This window comes from Heliconius melpomene, chromosome 13 (assembly GCF_056956725.1).
Source record: "Heliconius melpomene rosina isolate 202511_hmr_F chromosome 13, ASM5695672v1, whole genome shotgun sequence".
Taxonomy (NCBI): domain Eukaryota; kingdom Metazoa; phylum Arthropoda; class Insecta; order Lepidoptera; family Nymphalidae; genus Heliconius; species Heliconius melpomene.
In genome coordinates this window covers 15,808,410-15,820,693 of record NC_140401.1, presented here as the reverse complement: position 1 = coordinate 15,820,693, position 12,284 = coordinate 15,808,410, and the positions used below count along the sequence as shown (strand labels likewise).

The following is a 12,284-nucleotide window of genomic DNA, read 5'->3' as shown; positions in this document are numbered from 1 at the left end:
TTAAGTCTCGCTACATTATTTTTTTATCTTATATTTTATTTACATATAAAATATAACAAAATATCATATTTTCACCTCTCGTTGGGCGCGGGCACGAGGCGGTCGGGCGAGGCGGCGCGGCTGCTGCGCTCGCTGCCCGCCTCCGAGTACGAGGGGTCGCCGTTCAACTGCAACAATAAATAACAAATCAGCTTCACGTTGTATCTCGCCCACAGCAGGGAAGGCAGAGGGAACCTCTTTTCTTCTGGAGGCATTGCGTGTTGAGTGACAGAACTCATAAAAAATGTTGTACAGAAAAAATCGTGATTTGTTTTGTTTTTGTTACAAATCGTATACACTTCCGAGTACACTCGAATATGAAAATAAAACCGAGTTTATCACAATTTAATTACTTTAATTATGCAGCGCAATTAAATACCAATAGGTATGCTTGGGACGCGTCAGGCCGGCGTCATCCTTAACACATGTATAATGCACTAGTGGACCCGGACGCGGCTACGCCTGCTTGAACTATAAGAATATTTTTGCGTCGATCATACTGTGCCGCCCGTAGGCTTAATTATTTAGTAGTATAATATAATTTCAATCTAGATAAAATGCTAAAAGTGACTATAATATTTATTTTCATAAGAATGAATATCAAAATGTCGCGGGAACGGTTGCGTAGCGACGCGACGATTGTTATTAACATGGCAGAATAAATTGCATGTCAAATTAGAAAGTACTTTAAAATATATTAGTTTATATGTGTAATGTAATGTTATATAGCCTATAGCACTTCTGAAGAATGCAGCTTTCATACAAAACAAAAACAAAGTAAATCGGACCAGTAGATCCAGAGATCTTAGCGTTCAAACAAACAAACAAACAAAAAAACTCTTCCGCTTTATTATATTAGTATAGATTAAATCATAATATTATAATATTAATAGACAATATTTACAAAATTTAAATAATTAGTCTTTATATAACAAATAAATCATTTAGGAAATATTGTTATTTATAAATTTACGGTATATTACTTTTGATAACACTTAGGGTAGTGCGGATCAACTTTTATTAGCTCATTGCTTATCAATTAAGGGATTTTATTGAAATATTTATGTTTTAACAAGCAACGTCTTTATAGCATTTAGGCAGGCAAAGAGCGACATCACAAAACTATTGATATTTATAGATGCACGTTAGGTTTGCAGCTTCACGCTGTATGTATCCCGCTAAGATACGCCGGTCCCCACTTTCCGCCAAATTATACAGAAAATGCGTGTTTAGTGGCGGAACCTAACGGATGGAGGACGCAAGACTGACAGAGAGTTTTAGAGAATTTTCATTTTTTCCATTCTTTTTATTTTTTCTTGTGTTTATTACTTATTTGTTTAATGTTTTTTGTCAGAAATGTTTTGGAGCTTAAAAGGCTTTTTCCGACTGCTTATTGGGTGGCGGAACACAACGCCGCACTTTGTCCACAAAATACGGCATACGTACCAGTGTGAGCGGGTGTCGGTTGGCGGCGGGGCTGAGCGCGCCACGCGTCTCCTCCGCCTCCAGCTGCAAGATACTCTCTTGGCTGCCCGTGAACTGTTATGGATGTATTTTAATATTTAAACTTTTTTTGCACATTGAATAGTAGAGAGAAACTAATGTTAAGACACTACGTTACGTTACTAGCATGGTGAAATTATAGTAATTTAAATATAAACATGCACTAAAGTTCGGGTTGATTAATTTTCAAAAATAAGCAAACAAAGAAAGATTAATATGACCTAAGACTACTAAGACTATACATTTATGGTGACACTGTTTCAAATAAAGTATGATCCAAGAGATCAAAAAATATTTTAATCAATTCTTGAACAATACTATTATAGATATATTGAAGTTAATATTCATTAATTACGTCAAATACTACACTCACCACAAAACCGTAATATTTGAGTATGTCCATCTTACACATGGGACATGTTCGGTGCTCTAATAACCACGGATCGATGCAGTTTTTATGAAAATCGTGTCTGGAAGTAGAACAAAAAAATTATAACAATAAAATAAATTTTAAAAAACGAAATAAATAAATATAAGTTTACTGTAGAAAATTAGTGATAATCATTTAGCATTCTTACCTGCATGGCAAAGAGCGCAGTGTCTCCGAGACTTTATATGGTTCGATGCAGATAGCACAGCATTCGCCGTCGCCTTGCACCTCCTGTCAAATAAATTATATATAAATAACAATATTCAGGTTAGTCGTTCTAAACGCGAAGGTTGTGGCTTCGATTTCCACTGAAATATTATGTCTCTCTGCTAAAGAGGCAAAGCGCGGCGTTGAATTCCGCCGCTTATCACGCAGTGCCTCAAAAATTTGGTGGAAAGTAAAAATAGAGTGGCGAAAATCTACCACCAACCACTAACCACCAACACTTCCTGACAACCCTGCAAAATTGCTCTTTTTAGTACTCTACTAACTATTTTGATGAAGAATAACTTATAAACTAAGTATTACTACTCTTTTTTAATATCGGTAGTGGATAAAGCGTGCTTGAACTTAGTTATTTAGTATATGAACAAATATCACTTTAATTTATTTAAAATAGTTACGCTATTACAAAAAACTGAGTATTTCATAAGGCCAGTATTCATTTTGCAATTCTAACTACAGACGACCCATATTTCTTTTATCGTTTATTGACTTTGTATGTGTTCTACGATCTCATTGTTAGTAGATACCTACATGATGTAAAGACAACATGTTTATCTAATCATAATCCCAAAATAAATAATTTATGTACAATATTATAATAAATAATTTGAATATCTTTGATGATATTGATTCAACGAAGCAACGAATCTATAACGCGTGCGTTATTGTTTTTACAAATAAATGTTTTAGAATAATTATATAGAATATTTAAGAATATTCAGTTTTAAGACAATTTCTACATATATACCTATAGGTATAGATTAAAAATGTTAGCTTTGGCAGTGGCGTCAAAAGTACTAAGTTCAGTGATTTATAAGTTTTAAAGCTATTTGTTTGTTGCAAATCAGCTGATATCTGCCAATGACCAGCAGAATATCTATGTTTTTTTTTTCTTAACATCTCGAAGTCACATGATAGTGATTATGTTTTGACAAGCGGAATCGTATGGTTTGAATGATGACAACTTTTTACTTTCGAAGGATTTCAATTTTCAATATTGAAAAATTAAGTAATTAAATATTAAATTTTATGAATAATTAAGAAATTAAGACTTTTATATTAGTAATTTGTGGGTTAAAGGAAAACTTACCCTGTCATCAGTTTTCAAACTTTTCACAGGTATTTTGGACAGCGCTTTTTTAGCAGCACAGCACAATCGTTTCTGTAAAAAAAAAATACTTAGTTAGTGTGGCTTAACTGAAAATATTTTTATTTATACTATTTCGACACTTCTTAACCAGAGAAAGCAATTTTTTCTTCTTACAATATTTATGTATATCATAAGTATTATAAAAATACTATTAGAATAATTTGTATAACGTACCGAAAGTCGGTCTTTAGCGTGTATATAACGGAAGCGCTGTATGTAGTAGAAGACGAGCCACGCCAGCGAGATCACCATCAGCACTATAAACGATATCGACACAAACAGCACTGATGTCCTGGAACGTAAGGTTTTATTATTGAAATATTATTAGCTATAACAATATCTCTAAAATTCCAACTTTACATTTGTTTATGCCTAGAAATGTTCATAGTTATGTTTTAACTCTCCTTTTTCACCTCACATGCTTTTAACGTGTATTTATTACATAATGACTAATTAATTAATACCAAAAAAAATTCGTTTAATAAATTTAATAATTAAAACTAAATATTAAGTTCAATTTAGTTGTTGATACATTAGGAATGTTTTTGACAAATATCAAAACCTAAAAACAATACAATTTCCCCTTAGTACCTTTTTACAACCTTAGCAAGGCTTATAAAAACAATTACGATAATAATTCTTATTAATTAATTCTATTGAATTTAGTGATAATATAGCGAAATATTCGTGATAATGTTAATTTAGATATCAACTATAAGTGGTAATGATAATAAAAATAATACTGGCTGTATGTCTATGTAATTTGAAAACTATGAAGAAATTATGGTAATAATTCATAGTACGTAGTCAATTTAGGCCCACATTTATAAATCGCTCTCAAGTCTGACATCGATCTTGAGATGCTGTTTTCTTTCACACATATATATGTAATTTATGACTGAAAACGGCACCTCAAGATCGATCTCAGATTTGAGAGCGGTTTATAAATACGTACGTAGTAAGGCCCTTACTATGCTTCTTTCGCCAACAACAAAATATATTTCAGTATTTCCAAGGAAAATTTATTTAAAGTGAATACAAATTCTTATCCTGATTTTCTTATCTATGAATTGCTTGACATGAACGATGTATGAAACCAAAAAAAATAAATAAACTTTAGCGATACAACGATAAGAATAAAATAATATTTGTCTACGTAACTTTTCTCGTAACAAATACTGTACGTACGAGTATATAGTACCCGTCTCGCTCTCGCTGCCTCGGCAAAGTGGTGCGAATTAAAAAACAATAAAGTATAAGGATAAAATGGTCACTTGAAGGCTTTACTTGAGAAACAATGTTAAGATAGTTATGAATATAATTATAAAAATGGTAACTGGTACGGGGTTCCACTAAAGAGGCTGTCAGCGGAAAAGTGAACTAACACAGGGATTTCTTGAAAAAATGCAAGGATTATTATAGAGACATTTAAGTATAATTATATTAAAATACATTATGTCTGAGATAAGTGTAGAAAATATTTACTGCTACTAACTTATCATTAATTGTATAATATTTAGACCTCTTTTTGCACTGATAGCCTCGCCATACATATTATGTACAAAAATGTTAAAAAAAAAATCTTAAAAAATGGTTTCATAAAAGATTTTGTGAAAGAATTAAATAACACATGCTTATAATATAATGTATAAAAATCAGAATTTACATATGAATAAAATTTCGAACCTACTTGTTAATATTGCTGTTTATGTGAGTTATAGTGCGTCCCTTGATGATAGCGATGGTGACCCTGGTCCCGTTGTCCACCAGGCGAGTGATCTCTTCACCTTTCCACTTGTACGTGAAAACGGCACTAATGTTACCTGTAAAATATATTTTTTTATTTATTATGACTAAAAAAATATATAACTGAATGCAGAACATAATAATAAATCAGCTTGGTAACAGTTGACAAAGGCCTTACTCCTCTTTCCTTGGGCAAAGAGAACTGGCGTCGGCCTGTAGTACTTACTACTTCTGATCGCATGGCTGTATGGAAGAGCAAGGAGCTGCATGGTAGATTCCATAGAGCCCTAATGGGCCAGGACGTGGATACTGTTTCATCATTATCTTGGTTACAGTTCGGGGATCTTTTCGGAGAAACTGAAGGTTTTGTCTGTGCAATTATGGACGAAGTTATCAAGACACGCAACTACCAGAGACATATTATGAAAGATGGCACTATCGACATCTGCCGGGCGTGTCATCGACCTGGGGAGTCCCTCAAACATATTGTCTCTGGTTGTTCTCATCTTGCTAATGGTGAGTATTTGCATAGACACAATCAAGTAGCCAAGATAATACACCAGCAACTTGCTCTTCAATATGGCCTTGTAGAATTGGAGGTGCCTTACTACAGGTACAATCCCATGTCTGTTCTTGAAAATAGCTGTGCTTTGCTCTACTGGGATCGGTCTATTATTACTGACAGGTATATTGTTGCCAATAGACCTGATATAGTATTAGTAGACCGAGTGGCGCGCCGCGCAGTGATTGTTGACGTTACTATCCCACATGATGACAATCTCGTGAAGGCCGAAAAAGAAAAACAATCTGAATATTTGGACCTAGCCCATGAGATTACCGCCATGTGGGATGTCAATGCGACTATCATTGTGCCGATAGTGGTTTCGGTTAACGGTCTAATAGCGAAAAGCCTCGACCAACACCTTAAGAGGCTATCGCTTAGCTGTTGGATCAAGAACCGGATACAGAAGGCAGTGTTACTTGAGACGGCACGTATTGTGCGGCGGTTCCTCTCTCTGGAGCCCTAGCCACCGATGGCTTGGACCCTTGTCCCGCCCTCGGAAGAGTGATTTTTTTTATATTTTTAAATGTATCTTTTTTATAATAATTTATATTTAAAAATGTAAAATGTATTTAATAAAAGTATATTCAGCAATCAGCTTCACTATGTATCCAACCATACGACAGGGCAGGCAGAGGGAACCTTGTGATAAGACACTCCGTTCCCGACAGTTCGCCGAATCCTGGAGGCATTGCGTGTTGAGTGGCGGAGCTGAACACCGCACTTTGCATCGACACCAGAGCAAAGAAATGAAAATATAAATTTAAGTAAATATAATTTCCTCGAATGAGGGGAGAACCCCCAATGGTCTGTTAATGGTCTGACGCTGTCTCACAATGCCAAGAAACATTAAGAATGTAGTTTTTGGTCTTCTGTTTTAGTTAGATTTTTTTACTGGCCAATGTCTAATAGCTAAGATATAATAAGACGAGACAAAATAGAGTCTTCTGAATTTAAACGTTATTTTAAAATGCTTTTTAAATAATACTTTAAATGTCCAATTAATTAATATGTTAAATATGAAAATTTATATATTTTTATAACAATATTATGTCATTTTGATATATTTATACTTAAAACAAACGAATTTTTTTAAACGATTTTTGTATAAAGATGTCAGAAAAGTATGTGTACTGCGAAAAGATACGGTTCATCTATTCTTTCACGCTAACATAATGAGCTAAGTATTATATAATGTATTTTGTAACACCTGTTTAAATTATTTTTATTTCTTTATGAAATAAAAAGAATTTAATTTTGTATTTATTTTTAAATGTTCTCATACGGTTATTCACCCATTTGTTTGTGCATTGACTAAAAGGAAATATAATAAATATTTTAAGTAGTTTGCTAGAACACTTTACATTAATTTTAATAGTTACTTACACAGTCATTTAAAATTCAAGCAATGAAGATAATATACGTAATAGGAAAAGGTAATCGATCTGTCTGTCGCTGCACCGCTCAAATTATAGATACTTAAAAATATTTTTTGTTTATTTAACCCATAAGAAAATTAATAAGTTTTTATTAAAACACCTGAGAACTATTAGCTTACTATGAATATGAATTAATGGGATTTTGTAAGAGATAACAAGCAAAAAGGTGGCATGTACAATATAGACGTAGACCGCAGTGTTGAGAACATAAAAATACAAAAAGGAAACTTCTTTTTATATATTCTCGCATCTTCCTTATATAGAAACAACAGTCAAAGCGAACTTTACTTATAGGTGCACATTTTAACATTTTCTGGCCTCTGTTAACACAACTTTGCACTTCACAACCACACAGATGGTATGAAAATATTTTATATATATAAAACATTCTCCTAAGTGGATATCTCCAACCAAGACCACATGAGTGTTGGATGAAATTAATTACATATTAGTGATAACAAATGACAAAATATAGTTATGTAGTATTTCATTACATTCATTTTTATAATAAAAAGATATCTTAAATTATCATTCGCTTGTTTATAAGGACATTCAGGAAAAATGTTTATTCAATTATATATGTAAATTACATTTATTATCTTCAATTATAGATCTTTATCGAAATCACGTTTAGATTTCAACTATTTTTAACAACATTTTTGAGGTTTTAACAACGAGTGTCTAAGAATTGTGTAGGTACGTGATTATAGAGTTGCACGTTATCTACATATCGCATAGTGATACTGAATTTCCTTAGATAACTATACAGATAACTGTTTGACAATAAATTTTGGGTATTTACTTTATTTATATGATTATACAAATAAAAAATATAAAAAGTCAATAAAGCTAATAAATGTTAATTAAAAAAGGAGATTACGTCGTACTTTAGTTACAACGTACATATCTGCCTGAACGACAGTTCCTAAAAAGTATCTCCTGTAATAGAAAAAATATATTTATTACCTATTTATCTATGAATTTCGATTCTGTCATTCAGCACTAAATGTAAGGGAAGTAAAAATCTGAGTGATCGACCACTATGGTTCTCCATACTAAACGAACAAAATATGTATAGCCTATATATTCCATCTTGATGATTTCTTACCATAAAAAGGTAAGAAATTAATTGTAAGAAAACTAAATGTTGTTTTCAGTATGTATTGTAATATAACGATTCTATTACAATAAGTTTTGAAATTAAATTTAGTATGTACAATGAATTATTTTAAACTATAATAATTTACCAATTTTAATCAATTTCTATAGAGACCAAGGTAAAAATATTTAAAATATTAAATAATGTTGTTATCGTCTCAGGTCTCGTCTACCTTCTAGAATATATCGAATAGATTATAATATTTATGTTTTATTTATAGCGTAGTATACGTGTGGTGCGCGGCAAAGTGACTGTGGATCCGAACGATATTGTCACAGATTACAGATACACTTATTTATACAGATTGTTAAATATTTATTGTAATATTGCACAGACTATATTTTAATATTGTAAATAATCGTACTACGGTTTAGTTTAGACTGGTCATTAGGAAAGTTACAATAATAATTATTAATTTTTTTTTAATAAAAGTGAAATTTTCGGACTTTAGCTTTTATTAATACAGAAAATTAAGAAAATAATTATTCTACAATAATTGAACTCACAACCAAAATTAGTTGAAAAGTATCGTTATTACAGCGTCTAGTTAACATAAGTTTTTTGAGAAATAAATATCTTTAAACCTATATTATAGCCACTTGCAGTATTGACAATAAAGTTAAATCAACTTTTGCCTTTATTCTTGATAAAATATAATAAATATATTGCATTTAGTTAGCTCTTTGAACGTGCGTGATATCTAATGCGCTCGCGACCTGCCGACCCGCTCACTGTCAAGGCAACTATTTGCATTAAACCATTGTTTGTTCCCCATAACAAAGGTTTTTATATCATGAATGTCAACGTGACTCCATTTTTCTTCTTTGTGTAAAAATATACGTTATATATTCAATGACTTACACTTTTAAGAATGTTATAAGTAAATGTATGTGGATATTTCTGGAAACAATGTCAGGTTTAGTATCCGAATACCGCAGTGTTTAATTCTTTATGAAATATATTAATATTTTATATTATATTTTATATTAATATATTTCATAAATATACTAGTACTAGTGGACCCGGCTACGCCTGCTTGAATTATAAGAATATTTATTAAATATTTATTTTTATAAGGATGAATATCAAAATATAAGTTAATTTTGGGTGACGTTTTCTTAAAACAACAAAGAAACTTTGCAAACCGGTGCTTAGCAACGACGGTTGTTATTAACATGGCAGAATAAATTGCATGTCAAATTAGAAAGTATTTTAATTTATTTGTACATATGTGTAATGTAATATTATATAGCCTATAGCACTTCTGAAGAATGCAGCTTTCATACAAAACAAAAACATAGTAAATCGGACCAGTAGATCCAGAGATCTTAGCGTTCAAACAAACAAACAAACAAACAAACAAACAAACAAACTCTTCCGCTTTATTATATTAGTATAGATACAATAAATAATCCATAGACAACATAAAAAGATCTATGGATTAGAACTAGAAACTTCATCAAAACAAGTTAGAGTTTACTATTTTTAAGAGTTTTAAGTCGTAAACACACCATGTTTCAAGTCGTGAATGTAAATTTAGTATTGCAATTGTAAAGTGCGGCAACCGCAATTTTACAGACATTAAAAACAAAGTAATACTCAACCTAAAAGCGTTGATAAGAGAAAACTGGGACAGAGTCACTATTAAAGAATGTATTCAATATTTGCCTCATACAATATATAACTACCTACGAATATAATATTGACATCAATTTACTTATTGTTTTGAAAATTTTAAAATAGTTATATGAAAATTTAAATATTTTTATTAATATGTCGCGACCCAAATGGTGTAATTTAGCTACAAGGGCGAATATTCATATTTAAAATATAGCCATAGTTTGGTTAGACATAAATGTTTCAAAAATTAGCAAGAAGTAGGATAATGGAGTGGTGAGTAATGTATTAAAAATTAAACATTTAATATAGGGAAATACATACATGTATAATGTTAAATATATTGCGATATTAACATTTCTTGGTCAATAAAACACTACTGTGTTATACTAATTACCTACTTATTTTTTTTGTTATCTTTTTTCAATTATTTTGTATCTGTACATTTGTTGTTATATATCACCAAAGTAACGAATAATTTGCTCATGAAATAATTTTTCACGCCATTTTCTGATTCAAAGTCAAATTTTTGCTGACCCATATAAAATTTTCACGCCACATAACGAAAAGTAAATAAACCATTTTCACACTCTTTTTTTAAATTCTATAACCAAAATTACTTAATTAAGTACTTTAGCTATATGAAAGTTAAACCTAAAAACATTTTGAGTTCTACTAACTTAGTTATTTTAAAACCTTTAGTCATCCCTCATCTTATTATAGTATAAGCAAGTTGAACAATAACACTATAATTATCTTTGCAACTACTTTTTACCAGCTCGTACGTTGCGGCGGTACAACCATCCGGCTGACCTTCAAGTCCATAAGCTTTCGCCATTTAGAGCTTCCAGGCACCGATGTAGGTATTTATTAAAAGTACTGCGCAGTGCACTTATACTACAGTATTTTGTTTGTTTTTGAGTCTTGGAAAATTTATTTTAACTTTTTTTACGTGCACAGTAGTGTAAAAGAGTAAAATATGTGTTAAGCATTGATATGAAGTCCAATTTTAATGGTAAAAAGCCGATGAAATACATATATTGAGCTATTTAGTTATGAAAGTCCTAGTGCTTATTTACTTACGTTAGCTACTCTTGAGAAGTTTATGGGTCGTTTTGTGCATAAAACATAAATAATATGAAATGAACTTCAAAACAAAGCAAATAAATGAATATTGAAAAATAAAATGCGAAACACATAATTTCCATGTTTATTTTATGACACAAAAGAAATCCATTAATAGAAAAAAAAACAATGTCCTCGATTTTTTTATCTTTTTGTTTATCTGATAAAAGTAAATGCAGATGCATTCTGAGCGGTGGCGCGGGCATTTTAAAGTCATTTCATTATTCTGCTTTACCCTAGAAATTTTGTTGTCCGTCTGTCAATACCAATTATCTCGAGATTGCTTGGAGGTATCAAATTGAAATTGTTGTCAGAAATTCTTAGAAATTTCTTTTCATTCTATAGGTTATTTCTCGTAGACCTACTATTAGGAAATTTGACAAGTGAAAACTTGCAACTTTCCCTTAATAGAATTAAAGAAATTGAAAGAATGAAATTAAAATTTATTATAGACTTAATTGTAGTTCATTTCAAACTAGTGCGCACGCCCGCATATTTAAATTTGTCAATATTATTTTATAAGTTGTAACTCCCGTTGGCCTATAACCTTGAAATTGGTACGGAATCCTCAGTGAGCGGGTCCGGTTCGCACTTATCTAGCTTTTTTTTAAATAATATCTCTAGCATAATTAGTTATTCATTTAAAAAAATAAATAAATTTTCAAATAGGTTTTTAAAAAATAATTAATAGTAACACAGAGAGATAATAATTCACTTTAGCCTTATTTAAATAGCTGTCATTAATCATATTGTGTAGTTTAGTTTATTCCAATTTGCATCTGGGTCTAGGCCGGAAAAGAAGAGTATTTTCTTGGTTATTTTTAAAATACGCGAATGAAAAATCTATATTTTTTTATAACTGATTTATAAATTATAATCAAAAGCATTATTAAAGAGTAAGAGAAATTTCAAATATTTCAAATTTTCGTGGTTTAATAGCTAGAGCGCCAGCCGGTATAAAGCTAGAGGCGCGTTCAATAATGCACTAACAGGTTTGACAACTAACTACGTAACCATACTAAATCGTTTTCACGTTATCTATAAATTTGTTTTGAGCGGTAAATAAACGATTCATTACATAATGTTGAATAACCGAACAGACCAGTTTATATTTGAATATTAATTATTTTAAAGATTATATTTGAAAGACTCGCTTATATTAGTTAATTTATTCCTCCATATTTATTTTACAATGCTTGATGCCATTATGCTGCTATGTGTTGTTATAGAGGGTAGTATGGTTTGATTCTCTAATCAGCATAATATAATAAAATCAATAAATAAAAATA

General features: G+C 31.0%; 1 protein-coding gene across 6 annotated transcripts in view; it reads right to left on the bottom strand.

The window, feature by feature from the left end:
* Window positions 1-12,284, bottom strand: part of gol (ring finger protein goliath) — a 67,949-nt gene that overhangs the window by 2,656 nt on the left and 53,009 nt on the right. For 2 of the 6 annotated variants that reach the window (XM_085195897.1, XM_085195898.1), the window contains exons 5-12: window positions 5,038-5,170; window positions 4,509-4,562; window positions 3,522-3,639; window positions 3,288-3,359; window positions 2,121-2,203; window positions 1,916-2,012; window positions 1,486-1,578; window positions 76-167 (exon numbers count right to left, since the gene is read on the bottom strand). In XM_085195897.1, coding sequence (XP_085052023.1) covers window positions 76-167; window positions 1,486-1,578; window positions 1,916-2,012; window positions 2,121-2,203; window positions 3,288-3,359; window positions 3,522-3,639; window positions 4,509-4,562; window positions 5,038-5,170 — 742 coding nt within the window. The remainder of the gene's footprint in view (window positions 1-75; window positions 168-1,485; window positions 1,579-1,915; window positions 2,013-2,120; window positions 2,204-3,287; window positions 3,360-3,521; window positions 3,640-4,508; window positions 4,563-5,037; window positions 5,171-12,284) is intronic. The other 4 variants (XM_085195899.1, XM_085195900.1, XM_085195901.1 and 1 more) reach the window with 2 other exon arrangements.